The following is a 20,290-nucleotide window of genomic DNA, read 5'->3' as shown; positions in this document are numbered from 1 at the left end:
GCAAGAGGCTGGCTGCTGGTAATTAATGATCATCCTGTGTTTCAGCTCTGTTTCATTTATGTAGCACAGTGTTATGAAAACTCTTATTACTTACATTTACCCAGTTAACTCTCGGATAGAAACGGATAATTTCAAAGTACCTGGCACACAATGGTACTACATAGGCATAAACTATATACATTTTGTATCTTATCAAACCATAAACACTTAAAAAAAACTCACCAAACTGAATTCACCACAGAGTTCTTCATAAGTAGAAAGATGACCAATACATTAAGATTATTCTGTCTAACAACTAGTGAACATTAGTAAAGATATAAAGGTTGTTAATGTCGAGGCCACGATCCTCTTTGCTAAATTTCCTGTTAGAAAACAGGGGGGAGGAGGATGTTGGGGAGGAGGAGACTCAACCGACCTTTGGCAGCTTAAGTTAAACACCAACACTTATGGCAGCCCTTAGACAAAGACAAAAAGTAGTGGCTTTTGTGGGAGGTGTATTAAAACTTGACAGTATCACTTGTAACCGCAGCGGTTGCAGTAATCCAGGTGTGATAAAATAAAAGCCTGAAAAATAATCTTAAACCGAGCTGAAAAAGATCACATCTGGGAAACATTTCGATGATGATAAGCACATGATTGTACGCAAGTGTTGTACGTAAGTTTTGTTGCTTGCTTCTCAAAACTTCCTGACATCAAGAGTTTTGCGACAGGCTTGATCTGATTAAAGTCTACTCATTATGTCAATATGTAACATTTATCACAATGAAAGGACAAAATGCCTAAAAACTCCACATCTGGCAATACAATATTTGTTCGACACAGCTACACATGTTTAAAATGTGTTCATAAGTATCAGCTGCTTGAACCAATTCCCCCGGTAGGGATAAATAAAGTTGGATTGATTGATCGATTGATAAGAAAGCACTAGAGTGAATCAAAAATTTAGAATGTTAATTTATTGTACAGTGAAAATGTATCATTCAGAGCATTGTGATCATTAAAATCTGAAGACTGGTACAGTAAGGATTAGAGCAAGGCTGTACACGTTTGTAACTCATGAGGAAGTACTACCATCTAGTGGGCACAACATGGTACTACAACCAAACTCCATTACATTTTCTGACGGTTTCAATTTACAGTATGTCCTTCAGCTTCTACCTTTCTTTTGCCCAAAATATCAAAGCTGATTAGTTGTTTAATCACAAACATCATATTTACTGATGGTTTTTCTTTTTGATGTGTCTCAAGAATGGCAGAATCTGTTCTGAATGGATGATTGGTCAGTGTTACTGAGGGCAGAGATGATCAGAGGGGCAGTATTTCCATGACAACGACCAGGACTGAAGAATGGATAGATTTTCTCAGTGAACGAACAGCCAGTAAAGGAGTAGATAATGTCTGCGGAGTCTACATTAAAAAATAAAACTGATCCTTTATTGTAATCCACAAACACACCCACCTTCTTCAGTGGATATTTTACACTGAGATTGGCACCAGAAGCTTTGTACTCATTGGTATTCCTTAAATATATAGCCCAGTAGCCAGCACTGGGACTTGCTGTGATTGATCCCTTCCTACTGGCTGATTCTTTGACAATGCCTAAATCCCAGGAAGTCTTCCCTTCCACCTGAACCTCATAGTAAAATCTTCCTGAAGAGAAACTCTCCTTTCCCAAGACGTTGAGAGCAGTGTTGAATCTCTTTGGGTTATCCGGAAGGTTTTGTTGTACATCTCCACAATAAACTTGTTTCCCATCGTCTGCCAAAATTAGATGGGAATTTGCCGTATCAGGATCTAGGGTCACATCAACTGCAAACTCCTGTACTCTGATCAACTTGGCTTTAGAAATAAACCTCTCTGTCTCATTGTTAAATTCTTCCTTTAGCTGAGTCACAGCACTCCCCACACTCCATGCATATGGGGGAAGTGGGATGCTGACTTCTGTCCAATCCTTGGTGGGTGGAATAACATCCCTGGGTGAGAAGTTTCGGACAAAGCTGATGTGGTCTTTGCTTTGCGACAGCTTCTCCACCTCTGCACTTCTCTTGGTCAGCTCGGACACTTCCTGCTCCAGCTCTTGGATGAATCCTTCAGCCTGTTTCTGCGTCGTTTTGTCCTTTTCTTCAGTTGCTTCGATGAGATTATCCAGACTTCTTTGAACCAGCTGTAGCAACAAACCAAAGATCTGCACACTGTCTGCGATGTGTCTATTTGCGGATTCCTTGCTGCGCTCTACTGAGTGTGTCAGTTCCTGGATTTTCATCTGTCTCTTCTGGATCATCAGCTTGATTTTAGCCTTTGTCTTCTCCACCTCTGCCTTCTTTGTTTCATATTCACTTTTGAGAAGACCACCTAAAACAGATCAGACCAGGTCTTCAACAGCAGCTTTTATTGTTGATTGCTGTTTAAACAATGTTATTGTTTGAACATTATAGTAAATCCACAAAGAATATTATGGATATATTAATATTTTTACTCTTCTCAACTTACCATTCTTGATGAGGGACAAATGCTGCACCAGATCATTTCTGTTGATCTTCTCTAAGATCTTAATTGTCAGCTCTAGAGCATCGCGGCCGCCATATTTTTGCACCATCCTATCCACTGTGTCTTGCCTGTCTGCCCCCTCCAGACGGGCCTCTGGGATGCCTGAGAAGCCTTCCATGATGTCATCCTGCTTCAGGAACCACTGGAACTCCTTGAGCTGCTCAGTCGTCAAATTTTCCAGAGTATGCCAGAGACTTTCGTTAAGTTTTGCCATTGTTGTTCCCTGATAAAAAGAAGATAAGAACTGCTAATGAAACCACTTTACTGACTTTACTTTAATGAGCTAGGTCTTGAACCAAGTGGTTCTGAAACAGGAACTAAAGACACTGACAAATTTACTTCTCTTTTCCCCCCGGAAATAACCAGTCACTGTATTTTTCCTCAAAGTTGGCCTCTTAAAGGGACAACGAGGAGGAAAAGTAAGGAAACGCTGGTCAGCTCGCCCAGCATTTCCACCACTAATAATAATAACAAAATAACAATAGAGACAAAATGATATGTTTATCAAAAATGGACCCATTAACTCATTGAGTGCCGCGCTCCTTTCCAAAGTTTTAGTCAAGTGTACCGGCAAATTAGACCATATTTGACTTTTTATTTTAGAGCCATAGTGTATTCTATATTATTGCCACCAACACATACTGTAGCTCATTTGAAAGGTTTAACTTTATCCTTCAAATGGCCACAAACCGTTTGTTTCTACGTGCCTCCGTTCCTGAGAAAAGTCAAGCTAAACATGGCTGGGTTTCACCAAAATCCCTCCTTTTTTTCTAGAAAAGGAGATAGAGCGTCTTTTATGAAAGGTGCGCTGTTTGTGTCTGTCGCTCTTCAGACACTCGCATTTCTGGATCAAAGGGCTCGTATAAGATAAATATACACAACAATTGTTGTTCTATTCACAAAACCACCATCGGGGGCGGGGGGGGCGCCACTAAACAGCAATAACACAGACGCACCGTGCCGTGTCACAGCCTCTCGCCGCGGAACGTGAGGCTCTGCCGGCCACAGCGGCTCGCGAACACCGGTCCCGCCGGTGGTCGCGGTCCGTCTGTGGTACGGGTCGGTGGTGCCGGTCTGCTTTGGTCCAGAGACCATCAGATTTTACCGCGGGAGGACTTTGGGGAGGACACGGTGTTGCTCCAGATGAAGACCGGGCGGGACAGTGGGCTGAGAGCTTCCTGGTTCAGCTCCCAGCTGCTGCAGCCTCGCGGGTGAGAGCAGAGCAGCAGCGGAGCAGCTGCGCTGCATCTGCATGCAGAACTCCGTTTGCAGAAGCTGAGTTATGATAAAAACTTCCAGATCATGAGCTGTCATGTGACTTTGATCGTCATCTATTTCAGTTCTCCTCGTCGTAGAGTCCCCAAATTTACATATAATGTGTATTAAAGTGTCTATTTTCATAATTAAAAAAAAAAGCAAAAAACGAAAAATTTCGTTTTTGGCACTCAACGCATGGGAACGAAAAACGAGAAATTACGTGGTTGGCACTCAATGAGTTAACAAGTGTGGGTAACGTAGATTCATCCACATTAATATGAAACTTTTTTATTGTCGCAGAATTTTTCGTTCTGCCGATAGAGAAACTCCTCGTTGTCCCTTTAAGCTTAAGCCACAACAGCTCAGTTTTTCATTAAAATCTGATTCTTGTAAAGTGCAGACTGATGTGAATAAAAGTGGAAAAAGAAAAGAAGAAACATAATCTATGCTGTTTAAAAGGCTTTGAAAGAATTTTGAGGCATGTTCTGACACGCTGGATCTCAACCATGAGAACATTTATGATGAAATGAGAGTTACGAGAGTTAAGAATTTGTAGATCTTTGTCAAACTGTACAACAAATTACTATAAGTGAATATTTGAAATGAAAGTTATCAGCGTATCCCTGTGGAATGCTATAACTATCATAAACCACACAATCAATAAATTATTTTGGCGTGAAATAGTTTTACCTGTTAAACTTGTAAGCGTAGAATATCAGCGATTTTCTTGCCTCTTCTGGAAGATGTTGCCTCTCAGCCGTCAGCGTCTGACTGTTGTGAAATCATCAAACTGTCAGTATGACATCAGGGTGGGCCAACCTACTGTATGAGCTGTGCCACCATGTGATGTGCTCTAATTGTAAGACAAAATTATGGTGTGGATGCAGCATGGTGTGGTTTATAGCCAATAATAACACTGACTGTGTACACTAGCAGGTAACAAGATCGCATTATATATATAGATAAAACAATATGGACCCACAATAAAAGACATCTGGTTAGCAGAGCAGGTTGAAATAGAGGAACTTAAGTATAAACTCTGGTCAAACTGGTTTAAACATGGCTGAGCCAGGAACCAGGCCACAGACTGAGAGGTGATATGTTTCCTGCTCCCAGGCTACAGGTGTGTTTACAGGACAGAGTCAAAGTTGGGAACAGGATAGGCAGGAATGGATTGAACATGCTTGTTTTACATTATGAACTGGCAAACTTGTGGTTACTGTTCCTCTTGTTCCACCACAATATACAAAACAGTGTGTGAGAGGGAAGAGGATTAAATGTTACATTCTTAGTTGAACAAATACTAATTTGCTTTGTTGAATCCAAATAAATGTTAATCAAACAGAAAAATATTCTGGTGAATAACAGACTGCAATTTACCTTGGAGGCACTTTATGATGGAACCAATGCAGAGCAAGAATAAAGTAAATACTGTATGCTGGTATTGGTAAGAGACAGATTCATCTTTTAAACCAAAGAGTGTGAGTTCTGTTCCAGAAAACAAAAGTCAAATCCCCCTGGCATCTGTAGTTAACAACTTAATATTCAGCCAGCAGTTGTGTGGTTTGCCAAAAGTAATTTAAGCCATTGTTCATACAAAAAAGTTAATCACAACAGTTTCAACCTTTAAGCAAAGTTGTGGTGACTAAGTTTGTTTGTCCAACTCTCATATGAAAGCCTGTCCATGTCCAGGCTTGTCTCATCTCTAGAATAAAACAAACAAACTAAAATGGCATTCACTAAAGCATATACCTCCATTCATCCCACACGTCTGTGAGATCTAGATTATTATCTGTCACTTACTCAGATCTCAACACTATAAAAAAAAAGTATGGCAAAAAATCCTGGTTCAGCCCCACACGATATAGATGAGCTCTTACCTGCCCCATCTCACATCCCTTCATCAGGTAAGATCACTCCATGCCGTTCATTCAAGCTAATGTTCGCTCTTTTTTTTTCTTTCTTTCTTTTTTAAATTGGATCAACAACAAAGGTCAGTATGAGTTATGACTGATCATTTTTCATGTCTTTTGCTAATGTCTCCTTCATCTATTGATCTTTTTATTGTCATTATTCAGAATTTAGATCATTTAATATTGTTCATTCATGCTATGCTGATGGATGAAAAGCAGCTGTGCTTCCCTTGAGAGCCAAGTGAAAGACACAGTCTTGTATTAAAACTGCAAAACTTTGGAAAGTAAAAAGATGAACAGGTTTTCATTACTTTTTCTTGAACTGTCAGATCTTATCCATGTATCTCCACTTTGATAAAACTGTTCCCCTTTAATTGTAAATAGTACAATAAAGTTGTCTTAATTTCATTTATTTGGATTGTATTTATCATTTTCATAGTAAAGTTTATCCTTAACATAACTTTGGTTCAAATCTGTTAAATTAAGTTAGAGTTGACTTACTAGTCAGCTGTTGAACCAGACAAAAGGAAGCAAAGAGTTGAACGCTAAGTTTCGGTTTCTTTGATAACAATCAGCTGCACGCACAGTAAGCACAAGTTGCGTTTTAGTCAAATATTAACCAGCTGGATTCGTCACTGCATCGATGATAATGTGGAAACATACCAGGGTCAAATTTGATGATTCGTACAGTAGCCTCAGCTCTTCTTCCTGGATAGCTGCTAACTGCTGCTAACTGGGTAAATATCTGGAAGTCAATAGAGAAGTAGTGAGGGGAGGCAACTGTTGTAGTTCTCTGCAGCTGCCACTTAATGGCAGCAGGGAGTCACATGCGACTGACTGCACCTTTTAATGACCATGACCAGTTGATGCTGTTTTCACTCATTGATCTTTACTCATCTTTATGACAAAGATTATACCAGGTAAGATTCCGTAAAATCAAAATCATTGTTAACCAGAGTTTTAACAGTTGAGATTTCCTTTTACTTACCTTTATTATAACTAGTATTCTCAGATTGAGGCTGATCACGTCTGTCTTTAAGCAATGCAGACTTTAGGAGGAGCAGGGATGGATGGCAGCAGAGCACTCACCCATGTTGTAGTATCTAAAAAAAAAAAAGATGAAGGTGAAAGGAAGTTCATGTGTGGGTGGGACACACCCACATTGCCATCTGTAGAGTCATTATCTGCCAGCATAGTAATGAGAGGTTTTACAATAAGAAATATGTGTCTTCAAATGTCTAAGAGATTAAACATGCCTCCATTTGTTATGACCGATTTTCCGCCCAGACAAGTCTGTCAACATTTGATCATCCGGTTCAATTAAATAAGGCATTGAAGATTAAAAAAAACTAAACTAAACAAGAGCCACAGAGTAAAAATGTGGTGACATAGTAAAAAAAAAAAAAAAAAAAAGTGTGCAGGATTGGAAAAGAAAAAGACAAAGAAGGAGTCAGCAGGTTGGGATGGAAAAGCAGGTGGCAGATAAGAAAAAGGCGGAAAGACAAAAGGGGGACGTACCACCAGTGAGAGGAAACAGGTAGAGCAGGCTGGTCTGTTTACAAGCCTGAGGGAGTCTCAGTAGTTTCTGCCGTCATTCTATAGGAAGCTTGTGTCCGTCTAGGGCAGTCAGTCCTGAGAGAGAAGTCGCTGAGGAGGAACGAGTGAAGGACAAAAGGAAAAGGAAAAGGAAAAACCATGGCTGTGAACAACTGCATCAAATACCTGCTCTTCTTCTTCAACCTTCTTTTCTGGGTAAGTTTGAAAACAAAACATGTCATTTTAAACTCTTCGATAGTTTGACCTTACATGTGATGTATTACTATTATACAAGCGTGAATAAGTCATGTCATCAGTAGAAATAATTTACCAGGTTTAAATTCTATCTGCTGTGTTTTTCTCAGAGTTTTTAAGAGTGCATCAGTGGCTGATGGTTGATCTGGTTTCTGGTTGGTCTGATTTTATTATTCAAATTGTTTGGATTCTGTCGGTTTCAATGCAGAATGAATTTGTTTGTGGAGGTGCTGCACTGCTGCTGGAAACTGAGATGTAGTTTTTGATTACCAACTATTTTCAACCTGTTGAACAGATATTGGACATTTTAATGTAGTCTTTTATGTTGTCCTTCTTTTTCCTCATCTTTGTAATAATAATAATAATAATAATAATAATAATAAGTTTATTTGAAAACAGGGACAGTGCACATTAATAACATCACTGTAAATGCGCCAGAATTAGCCAAGAGGCTATTTTTCATCTGTAGTCCCCAGACGGATGTTAAAAAGTCACCCAAAAATCAGAAGAATCAGAAGTTATTAGCCAAGGCAATCTACAAACATGCACAGCAATTAACAACTTGACAAAAGAACATAAAACTTGACAAAGGAACATACAACATGACAAAAGAACATATATAACATCAATCAGAAAACATAATTCAATACATCCCCAACACATGCAGCAAAGACACATGACGCAGGACACATCACACCACAGCATGCAAAGCAGAAGCACAGACACAAACTGCATGCATACACAGTAAAAACGAGACCACAAAAAGACATGCATGCTGACACGGGCAGACAGACAACAACAAGATGGCTACAGGTTCAGCACAGACGGACCCGAGAGAGGAAGGAAGGTGTAAAATAACTAGTGCTGACAGAGCTGAGCACCAGTTAACCATCTCTTCAAATGAGCTCTGAATAAGTTGTAAGTATTCAGGTCTCTAATAGTAGCTGGGATGGAATTCCACACTATAGTGCAGCTCTAACAGAGAACTAAACGAACCTTTCCTAAATGGAATAATACAGTCTCCTCTTGTCAGGTATTTCTGTGTTTGATCATTCTTTCAGCTCTTTGTTGTTCAGCAGGCATATCGGGAGCGCAGAACAGGTTGTGTCGGCTCTTTATCATTTGGCCGCCTCTCCCTTTATAAACACACAGTTGCTCAGTTTCAGGGCGTGGCCCGGCGCTCAGCCTCGCACCATCACTCCTGTCTGTCCTCTGCAGCCTCCACCACCACTCCCCCACCCATATTTTGCAAATGAATCAGGGGCCATTGCTCAACCTAAAGAGTGTGGGGGTGTTTCCTGAAGCCTCTTCAGAAGTCACTGTTTGATCAAGCCCGCTCTGCTCCACTAACTCTATTTCCTCATATTCTCTAATGGGAGATTCCCTTTAAAACCACATGTTGCGTGCTGGTTAATATATACTGTAGCTCCACTCAGGCATTTGGGATTAAGCTCTTGCACAACACACGCTGGATGTGATTCATTGCTCACAGTGTTTGAACAGTGCTATAGAAATACACGTGTTATTATAAAAGTTGGACGTCAATGCAATTCTGTTTGTATGGCACATTTCATTATATGTATGTGCTTTGCGTTACAGTAGGCTACATGCAGCAACAAGTGAAATATAGGGTTGGGCTAACAACTGCTTCATCCACTTTTTAGTTTAAACATCTTTTATGTGTTTATGTATTTTTAATTTCCACCACAGCATAATGTTGAGTTTGAAAAAAATAAATCTTTAGAATCCAATAATTTAAAAAAAACAAACTAAACAATCCACCTCCTGGAATGGACTCCGATGTCATTAGCATTAGCAGTAAAGGAGCATCTTAAAAAGTGCATTGAATTTTAACTCTTAAAAAATTAGCGTTCACCACAAGGATGCAATTATTGATTTTGAAACAACACAAACTGATCTAAGGCAAAGACAACGACCTACAAGTGATATACACCCTCATGGAGACATTCAAGTTTGCAACATTATCCCCATCTGTTGTTCAGTTCAAAACATGGACACATTGTGTTCAATATGTAAAACTTCACAATTAATTGCAGCTTTTAATGTGGATTCAAACTTTTAAATGACGAAATAATACAATTTAAACATTAAAAAAGTTCAGACAGTAGCCAAAAAAAATCAGCCCAGTTAAGTCCTGCAGCAGTTGCTTTATCTGGACAGGTACTGTAACACCTGTGGCTAATGGCTAACGTTAGCTAACCGCACCGTTATGACTGTTTCCTCTTTGTGAGTCTGAGTTTGTGACAGAAACTAAGTTGTTCCTGGTTTTATAATTGGACTAAAGAAGAAACGAACCACCATACCTCACCACAGGACACGTTTGTTGTTTCCTGGTTTTGGCGCCCTCTGATGATGTCATCAAGGTAACTGAAGGGCATGCTGGGAGATGTAGTTAACACAAACACTCAATGTTTATTATTTTTGAGCAGAAGTTGGGACCTCACAGTTCGTTCACCGTGAAACTTTACAATAGAGTGGCGAAGTCCCGCCCTTCTGTTTCCGGTAGGCCTACACAAAGCGAAAAATGTTCAATGAGATTCAATGGGTAGGCTACATAAAAAATATTTTCTGGTCCCGTTTGAGTTGTGCCATGGATTTCACATATGTTGTTTGGAGGGAAAGGGTGATGACGATACGCCACATTAGGCTACATGTTGTCTTTCTCATTGTGTTTTCTCAACAGCATTTAACTGAACAATGGCTCAATAAACGGTCAAACTCTTGACATGAAAAAATATCATTTAAGCCTTTAAAGAACAGTTGTGTAATCCAAGGCATTATTTTCTGTCCATTGAACACCATTCATTTTTTTACGTTCCCAATGGTCCCATGGGGGTCCAGCGGAAGTAAGTGGCGGGACTTCTTTTTAGAGAAGATTTTAGGGTCTTTTATTTTGTCTTTCATGATTGTCATGGTGTCTCAGCCCATCCCACTCAGCTGTGTTTGCCCACACTTACAGAGAAGGAGGTGTTTGTTTACCAAACGCTGAGTCCTGTTTAAAATAAAGCGCCCGCTGAGTGGACGTCACTCTGCCACAGGTTATTTCAGTCCTTCTCTCAGGTTTCCAGAAACAATGCTGAATCAATGTTAACTTGATTTCACCCACTCAGTGGACATGATGCGTTTTCCTGATGATGATGATGGGGGTGAGGGTGGGGTTGGGTTTGTTATTTACCCTGTTTACTGTAGTTTTTTAAAACTTGTGGCTCCACATTAGCTTTTAGTGTCTAAGTGAAGCTGAACTCCCGGACCTGGCAGACCGATGTAACGCCACGATAAGAGATCGTGTTATTGGAGAGCATGTTGTGAGTTGAGTCACACTTGCATTAAGGGTGAAGATAAGACATGATAGCCTACTGTGGATTATGATGGTCCCACATCAGGGCTGTAACACAACTCTTTGCATTCTCCAACAACAAACTGCTGCAGACACATCACGTCAAACACGTCAATTGGTTCGATGGCCTGTGAGTAGATGTATGAGCAGCTATCTGCTCGTCTCCGGGCATTAACGCCTGCTAATGCCTGAGTGTTCACATCCTCCATTAATTATAGATGCTGCGTTCAGGGACTGTTTGAGTAGGCTAGAGGAACGAGATGAGTCCAACGGAAAGAAAGCTTAGCACAACTGCAAACCACAAGTGCACATGTGGGCCTCTGCTTATGATGTGGTTGGATTTTGGTCTTTCATGTTACAAATTAAAATTGAGGGGGGAAACTGGTTATTTTACTCGATTCCTGACTGTTGGTTTTAGCCGTTTCTGCAAAGCTAACATTAGCATTAACAGCTGTTTGCTGACCGGATTGCCTCGGGCTTCAGCCATCATTGTGTTTAGAGGACAAAGAGGTTAATGATACACCTGCGGCGTAGTGTTACATCTTCAGGTCGGACTGGATTCCAGCAGCGACTCGGTATCGGAAAATGACGAGACGGACCGACCAGGCGGGAGCTAGCTGGTTAGCATGCTAACTTCAGTAGAGTAGAGGAGCGGAAGTGTAGAAACAAGATGGCTGCTTCCCACTGATGGTATTTCTGTCTGATTTTAACCTGTTGAGCCAGACGACCTAAACAAAGGGGCGGTGTTGGGGGGGCTCATCAATGAAAACACACAAACACCTGTAATTAGCTGAGTCACTGCTGAAGCTACTACTTGTGTTTGTGTGTGGTTATGGTGTAATGCCACAGTCTCGACTCGCCGCCTCACTGGTCTTAGTGGATTTGCAGCAGAACAGTTTGTACAGTATCTCAGTTACACAATGACTCACTACTAGTACAGTATTTGTTGCCTGCAAGTCACTGCTGAGGGACGAACCGACCGCTGTGGATTAAATGACAGAAAGAGCAGTCGTTCAGTCCAATGACCCAGTGATTATCACTATAATAATAGTTATTATAATTAATGTCATGACAATGCTTATTTCTAGTTACTTAAGGAGAATAAAAACTGCAGATCACAACCTGTGAGATGTACAGGAGCCTTGCAGGGACATAAAGGAACAGGTTAAACTGGTGTTACACAACTTTTCACCATTTATCACTCACTATAGATTAAACTATTTTACTAGTAGCCTAATAAAACAAATGACTAGCTCATTTAGATGCAAACTGCCATTTATTTATCAGGATCAAACGAAACTTACAACAAACACTGATAATTACATTTATCTTTAATCATAATAATACATTAAAATCTGGATAATCTAAATCCAGATCAACTTTAACATTCTTTAGGTTAATTTAAAACCTAATTCTGATCAAATGTTTTTCCCCTTTAACCCTGGTAAAAAATAATTAGTATTTTCTTCTTCTTTTTTTTATTTTATCATATCTGTTCTTGATTGTAAACAAAAACTAATTTAATCCAGATTATCTTCTCTTAAATCCATTCTAATGAAGATAAACTGGTTTTAATTCTGGTTTCTACAGTAGTTGTTTCCTCTGATCTCAGGTCAGTTTTTTACAGTGCAGATCCAGATCTAGAGAGTATTTTTCTTTTCTGGATGTGACTCCACCTTTTAAAACAGCAGCTCTGTGACACCGTGTTTTTTTTTAACAGCAGATTAAACAGTCGAGCAGAAAAGCAGGAAATCACTCCTCTACATCCCAGAATTAGTCACAGACGGTTTCCTGTGAACGGATCTCCACTGACTTTTCTTTACCAGAAGTAAAAAAGAAAAAGAAAAAAGAATAATAAAAACTAGAGAAAGCAGAATGAGGGGAAAATAAACTGTGAACATAGATTTGTTGTATTTAAAGTTTTAATGAATAGGAGTGTGAACAGACGAATGGAGGTTTGAGCCTCAGGTGATGTTTCACCAACACACACACACTCTCTCTCTCTATTTCTCTCTGTGTTTGTCGTTCAACCAGCCTGAACTTTACAAAAATCCTCTGGACTGAAAACTCTGCTCTCAGATCTTCACGTGAAATATTAAATACTGTACAACAAGAAGAACTTTAAACTAAATGACTGAACTCTACTCACTGTTCCTGCAGATTGATGGATTGATTGACAGCTTCTTGTCTGTGAGGATCAATAACTTTGTACAAAATGCAGCAAAGAAAGAGAGAAAACCTAATAGGATCGGTATCTGCTGTGAAGATCCTTATTACCTGTAGAAAAGCTCTGGTTCTTCAGCAGAACTGATCTCCAGGATAAAACCAATCCAACATTCAGGACTGAACTGAGACAAACTCATTCACCATCTGTCTCTGGACTAATTTCATAGTATTTAAACATCAATTTACCTTTATATAAGAGAAATAATGAATAAAATGAAGAGTTTTTAGGATAATTCTCTTTTAAACATTTAAAAATGTCACTTTTTTGTATTTATTTGTTTATTTATAATCACATCTGGTCTGCAGAATTGTTTTCCTCCTGAAACATTTGTTCTCTGCAGACACTGGAGCATGTGTGCAGCTCTTTCTAGAGATAATTAGATAATTAGATCATTATCCATCTGTCGGACATTCAGATTCAAATCCTGATTGGTGCACAGCGATGACATCACCTTTATTCATCAGGACAGACCAACCTGCTGCTTCAGGCAAGGCAGCTTTATCTGGAAAGCACATTTCATATGCATGGGCTGTTGGATAAAACATTCACAATAAACAAGTATAGATATAAAAGGTCAAATTAATTACCTAATGAATTACTATTTAGAATTCACCATTAAAGTGCAGAAGGCAGAACATACTGCAATAATATAACAATGTTTAAAGCAAAGTAGTTTACGTGTTTTGTTATGAACTCCACAGAAACATGAAAAAACAAACAGTAGCCAAAGAGAAAGTGTAAAAATCACAAACAGTAAAGTTAAAGTAATCGACGAAGCAAAAACTACAAAACAGATCCAAACTGGTGATAGAAACTGAATTATCAATCAATATATTTAAGATTTTTTTTAAAGGTTTTGACATATTTGAGTAAATAATTTAGTTTATTTTAATTTTTCTAAGTTTCTGTTCAGCTGCTGACAGCTGTGAGGTTGCTATGGAGCTCACACTCACCTGAGGTCGCAGCTGATTGGTCAGAAACACAAGACTGTAGTTGCACTGGTTTCTCTGGTCAGGTGTGTGTGTCTGTGTGTGTGTTATTGAATCAACGGTTCGGACTAAGAGCAGTGTATAAACATGCTCAGGGTGTGGTGGCTGCACGTACACTGTGTGTGTGTGTGTGTGTGTGTGTGTGTGTGTGTTGCCATTGTGATCACAGAGGTCGCGTCCTCTGCAGATGTTTGTCACATCTGTTTCCGTTCATTCAGCCGTGAAGTGAATGATCCATCGTTTTCTCTTTAATATCAACACAACCTTTCCTTTCCGCTTTATTTCAAATCTAAAAATAATTTTCACCTTTCACTTTTCATAAGAACTTTATACTCAATAATTTCAAAAATCACATAACAATCATAATATCAATTGTACTGTATGTCCTGCTTTTATTTTGAAATATTTTCCTGAACCTGTCAGAGTGAGTGTGTGTGTGCGTGTGTCTGTGTGCGTTTTGCATCCAATTCATCCACATTATCCTGTAATTACCTGCAGTCTCTGTTGGTCTCCATGGAGACGCCGTGGATGGACGTGTCTCTGTTTTCCGGCTCTGTCTTCTCTCTCTCTGTCCCGCCTCCGAGGATGAAATATTGATGCCGGGTTATTATGACTCACAGAGGCCTGTGTGTGTGTTTTTGTGTGTGTGTGTGTGGGTGTGTGTGTGTGTGAGGCGGCTAATTGTCTGAGTGTTGGCGGTGGTGAATAATACATGTCAGTCACCTGTCAGTCACTGTGAAGCCCCGCCCACCACGGAGCTGAAGAACCAGACCTGATGATGATGATGATGTGGTGGTTTAGTTTTTCTTCCATTGTTCACATTGTGTTCAGATGTTTCCTGTGTGTTGTTGTTGATGTTGTTGTTGCAGGTTTTCTCCACCAGGTGTCGCCAGATGTTCACAAATCAACCAATAGAGTCACAGTAGTTTGTTGCATGTTTCTGAATCTAAACCTCCTCTCTCTGTCTCTGTAGATCAGTGGCTGCATCATCCTGGGCGTGTCCATCTACCTGAAGGTCAATAAAGACGGAAACGTGGTGAGTTGGATCATCAGAACCGTTTTTTTAAAAGGGATAGTTCACCCAAAATTGAAATTTCACTCATTATATCTACTCACCCTCATGTGGACTAAGGGCTGGGAGAAGTTTCAGAGTCCTCCGTGGCTTCTCTGAGTTACAGGCGTAGCAGTGCATGTCCATATGACGGTTGCAAATGGAAACCAACTGTCTTCGTAACAAAAAGACACACCAAAAAACATCCAAATACCTCCATGCTGATCGTATGTAATGTCCGTCTTGTATTGAAGCCCCGAAATGCAAAATTGTACCGAAAAAAATTAAATAAGTCTATATTTCAAGGTTGTTTGTATAGTGGAAGCTTCTTGAAGCTCCTCTTCCCGGTTCGTCAAATTTGGACGAACCAGGGTGAACTATCCCTTTAATTAGAGAGAAAAGACAAGTTCAAAAACTCACTCCTCTTCCTCTTCCTCCTCTTCCTCCTCCTCAGATCACCAATGAGTCTCTCCCTGGCATCGACCTGATGATCGCCATCGGCGTCATCATCATGGTGCTCGGCTTCCTCGGCTGCTGTGGCGCCATCAGAGAGAACCGCTGCATGTTGCTGCTGGTGAGCGTCGCCACGTCAACACACACACACACACACAACTATAAATATTCTAAATGACAGTTATTAGAAATTGTTCATCTTTTTTGTCATAACCTACAAAAGTTAAAAGTTGTGTGACGCTGTAGTTCATGTATCACAGTGTCTCAGGTGTCGTGTGTGTGTGTGTTGTGTGTATGGACCCATTTACATGTTATTTATTTATTAATAAACTGTAGTTTGAGTTTCACACCTGAATAAAACAGCAGTTTTCCTGTGACTGATTGAAACAGGAAGTGGTTACACTGCAAAAACTCAAAATCTTTCCAAGAATATTTGTCTTATTTCTTGTAAAAATGTCTAATTTCTAGTCAAAACTAAACTCTTTTCATTTAAAATATCATCTAAAAATGAACTTGTTTTCAGATAATTTTCATTTGTTTCAAACTAATTTTCACTTGAAATAAGTAGAAGAATCTGCCAGTGAAAGCAAGTTTTCCTACTGATTTCAAGTGAAAATATGCTTGAAAGATGTAAAATGTGTCCACAAACAAGCTACGTTTTAATGTGATGAGTCTTATTTTAAGTATAATGAGATTTGTTTTGACTAGAAACGACATTTTGACTAGACATAAGACAAATATTCTTGGTAAGATTTTGAGTTTTTGCAGTGTAACGACAGTTTTAGAGCAGCAAAGAATAAGTGAGCTCAGTCTGTAGAGAAATTTAAGTCAATAAATTATTATTGTTGTTTAATAGTCAAATTCTATAATATATATATATATATATATATATATATATATATATATATATAAAAGTCTTTATGATAATAATTGAGATATTCCTCCTGTGTCTCCTCAGTTCTTCATCTTCCTCCTCCTCATCTTCATCCTCCTGGTGGCGGCAGGAATCCTGGGAGCTGTAGGCGAGCAGAAGGTAAAACAGGAAGTGACTCTGTCTGCGCTCACAGGTGTCAGGTGTATCACTTTGTCTGACAATGTGTGTGTGTGTGTGTGTGTGTGTGTGTGTGTGTGTGTGTGACAGGTGAAGGACTGGGTGAAGGAGCGTCTGGAGAAATTCACTCCACTGTCCAATCAACCAGACAACGTGAAGAAGGACCTGGAGAAACTTCAGCGGGAGGTAACACACACACACACACGTTGCCATAGAAACTCTCCATAAAGGTTCTTTAAAGGGGACATATGATGGAAATATCACTTTCTGAAGGCTCTTTAACATATATTTACTTTACTTTACGGACTATAGAGCGCAAATGAGTATAAGCAGCACCAGCTAAATTTGAAAAGAAAATACATACATAGGCCGCACTTGAATATAAGCCACTAACATGAGATATTTACACAGAAAGACAGTAGGGAACTATGCAAGTCCGCTCGCTTTTACGCTGTTTTGGTTACACTCCTCTCCTCCATGTGCATTTGTTTATAAAGAAGCTGGCGAAAAATCAATAACTGGAGCGGTGGATAACCTTACACAACATATACGATGTTACAGCGTGTGTTTGTGTAGTTTTAACCGTCATAAACAAAAGATTACGGGTTACGGAGCGCATCTGTGTCACGGTGTGCAGAGACGAGAGCTGGGACACCGGGGCGGGGAAAAAGTAGTAGCGGCTTATAGTCCGTAAAGTACGGCCCCCAGAATGTGAGAATTGACAAAAAAATCTGTAATATGCAGAGGCTCCCTAGGTTGAAATCCATGTGGTTTTATCAGCTGTTCCCTCAGTTGTCTTTCAATGATGTAACTAGTTTTCTAATTTGCATAATCCCACCCCTACCTGGTACCAGTAGAAGGGGCGGGGCAAACAGTGGTTAATTTGCATTTAAAGGGACAGGCACTGAAACCAGCCGTTCTGAACAGGGCTGTTTAGAGACACTGCAAAAACTTACCAGGAATATTTGTCTTATTTCTTGTCAAAATGTAATTTCTAGTCAAAACTAATCTCTTTCCACTTAAAATAAGACTCATCACATTAAAAAGTAGCTTGTTTTTAGACACTTTTTACTTTTTTCAAGCATATTTTCACTTGAAATAAGTAGAAAAATCTGACAGTGGATCAAGTTTTTCTTTCTTATTACAAGCACAAAAATCTTTCTTTGACTGGCAGATTTTTCTACTTATTTCAATTGAAAATTAGGTTGAAACAAGTGAAAACTGTCTAAAAACAAGTTAATTTTTGGGTGATGAGTCTTATTTTAAGTGGAAAGAGATTAGTTTTGACTAAAATTGAGACATTTTGACAAGAAAGAAGACAAATATTCTTGGAAAGATTTTGAGTTTTTGCAGTGGAGGATGAAAAGAGCTGTGATGTTTGATCCTTGGGGGATTTTGACTGAAGCACTGTTTTAATTTGTGGAAAAGGGCCAGAATATGTCTCCTTTAACTTCTTGACCGGACTGTAGTTTCCATGGAAATCCACCAGAGGGCGCACACACACACACACACACACACACACACACACACACACACACACACACACACACACAGAGCTGGTCTCATCTCCGTGTGTTTTCCCTCCAGTTGAAGTGCTGTGGTTTGGTGAACGGACCGTCGGACTGGACCCCCGTCCCCGACTCCTGTCGCTGCAACAAGACCGAGTCGGCGTGTCCGACCAGCGGCATCTACGACGAGGTACAGGACAGGACGATGATGATGATGATGATGATGATGAAGATGATGATGATGATGGTGATGATGATGATGAGGATGATGATATTGACGTTGTGTTTCACCTCTGCAGCCTTGTGCCAAGAAAATCGTGTCTCTGATGGAGAAGCACATGGAGGTGGTGGTGGGGATCGCCTTCGCCATCGCCATCCTGCTGGTCAGTACAACACACACACAAATTTGTTTGTTTTTTGTTTAATTTTGCCAATTTGTGACACTCTGAGGCTTTTTTTTTCATATATTTGTGTTTTATTTTTGCATTTTGTTATTTCATATTCATTATTATTTTTGTATTGTTTATTTTTGTCAATTTTTAATTATTAACAATTTAATAACTCCTCTTTCAGTTATTTTTTTTAAAAACTCACAATGGCCCTAATATGCCGTTGTAATTGTATATTACATTTAACAAATATATATCAATATATGGTATTTAATATTGACATTAACATTTAGATTAGATTATATTAGATTAGATTTTTCATTCTTATGCGTGACATAAAAATGAATTTGTGTTTCAGACATCCACTTATCAGAGTTCAGTGCAATTAAAACAATAAATATTTTTAGATTTGCATTATCAATCACAGTGATTGATAAGGATTTTTTTTTTATGCTGAATATTAACAGTAATTGAGTTGGACAATATATCCTTTTATTCATTTTTAATTCCATTTTTTCTTTTAACGTTTTTTATGTAATTGTGACCAAATGTGACCATAGAAGGACGAAATTTGTTGATAAACATTTGACCTGCTGTGTCCCGTCCTCTGTCCAGATCTTCGGTATGGTCTTCTCCATGATCCTCTACTGTCAGATCGGCAAGAAGGACGGCCCCACCGGCTCGACCGGCGCCTGAGGCCCCGCCCCCGCTGCACCGCAACGGCCAATCAGCAGTGTCCGAGTGACCCGCGCAGCATAAGCCCTAACCTCAGTGCTACTGTAATTTCACCTGTGCTTTTATTGTGAAGGAACACGCTGATATATTGGCTCATTGATATCACATCACAGCCTGGATCTGAAACGAGCTGCACAGGTTCAATGTATTTATATTTTGGGCAAATATGATATAAGTGTGAAGAATGTGAAATAAGTGAGTGATTTAAATGTGTCAGAGAAGAATAACTTAATTAATATGGAGATGAAAAAAAATAAAAAGATAAGTAAGGGAGAAAAAATCTATATGTTTTATATTTAATCAATCAAATAAATCTTTTTCTGAGCAGGAGAGGAAACAACATTATTTCCCACAATATCAGGATGTTCCTTAATGTTACTGAAAACCTGTGGTATCGTATCCGTGGGCATTTTACTGAACATATATATGACAAGTCAATATATATAAGTTAATAACTCACATGAGGCCTCAAAGAACAAACATCAGAGAATGGTTGCAAATATTTACATTACACATGGAAGCCAATTACAAACAGAAGAAAATGTATGAATTCATAAATAAATATATAAGCTTTCTCTTTGACAATGCTGCATACTTTAATGTCTTATATAATGTTATTACAGGATATTAGTCAGTGAACATTTGATTGTATTAATTATAAAAGCTCATAGTGGCGTTTTGTTTTTCTGCAGTCGAATCTTGTTGATGTTGCATCTGATGTTTTTTTTTTTTTTTTAACTGACTCTGCTTGAAAATATTAAGGTTGTTTTTATGTTTGTTTATTTTTCTCATCCAGCTGAAATATGTGTCATACCGTGTAACAACAAACTCTCTCCAATATTTGCTTGTCTTTTATCTTGAAGTCAACTCGCAAAAGAGAAATAAAAACAACAAAATCTAATTATTGTGTGAAAGTAAAATACAATCACATGAGAATCCCATAATTATTAGTGAGTAAAATTCAAACTCTGATATGAAGGTTTTTATTAAAGGGATAGTTCACCCAAAATTCAAATTTCAC

The 20,290-nt window shown here is 39.0% G+C and overlaps 2 protein-coding genes across 2 annotated transcripts; one reads left to right on the top strand and one right to left on the bottom strand.

Moving 5' to 3' along the window:
• Window positions 1-1,055: 1,055 nt before the first annotated feature.
• LOC146962341 (uncharacterized) lies at window positions 1,056-5,693 on the bottom strand. Its single transcript, XM_085769935.1, has 3 exons — window positions 5,685-5,693; window positions 2,491-2,770; window positions 1,056-2,352 (listed from the first exon to the last, which is right to left on the bottom strand). The coding sequence occupies exons 1-3, from the start codon at window positions 5,691-5,693 to the stop codon at window positions 1,244-1,246; spliced, it is 1,398 nt and encodes a 465-aa protein (XP_085626061.1). The 3' UTR covers window positions 1,056-1,243.
• Window positions 5,694-7,226: 1,533 nt separating this feature from the next.
• Window positions 7,227-19,803, top strand: LOC146962340 (tetraspanin-8-like). The gene is made up of 8 exons (XM_085769416.1): window positions 7,227-7,469; window positions 15,056-15,118; window positions 15,588-15,707; window positions 16,545-16,619; window positions 16,728-16,823; window positions 18,225-18,335; window positions 18,445-18,528; window positions 19,150-19,803. Exons 1-8 carry the CDS (start codon window positions 7,413-7,415, stop codon window positions 19,228-19,230), a joined length of 687 nt encoding a protein of 228 aa, XP_085625542.1. The 5' UTR covers window positions 7,227-7,412; the 3' UTR covers window positions 19,231-19,803.
• The last annotated feature ends 487 nt before the right edge of the window (window positions 19,804-20,290 follow it).

This window comes from Trachurus japonicus, chromosome 23 (assembly GCF_045865225.1).
Source record: "Trachurus japonicus isolate A0001 chromosome 23, Traja_1.0".
NCBI lineage: Eukaryota > Metazoa > Chordata > Actinopteri > Carangiformes > Carangidae > Trachurus > Trachurus japonicus.
The sequence above is the reverse complement of the archived record's forward strand: the minus strand, read 5'-3'. Positions and strand labels throughout refer to the sequence as shown.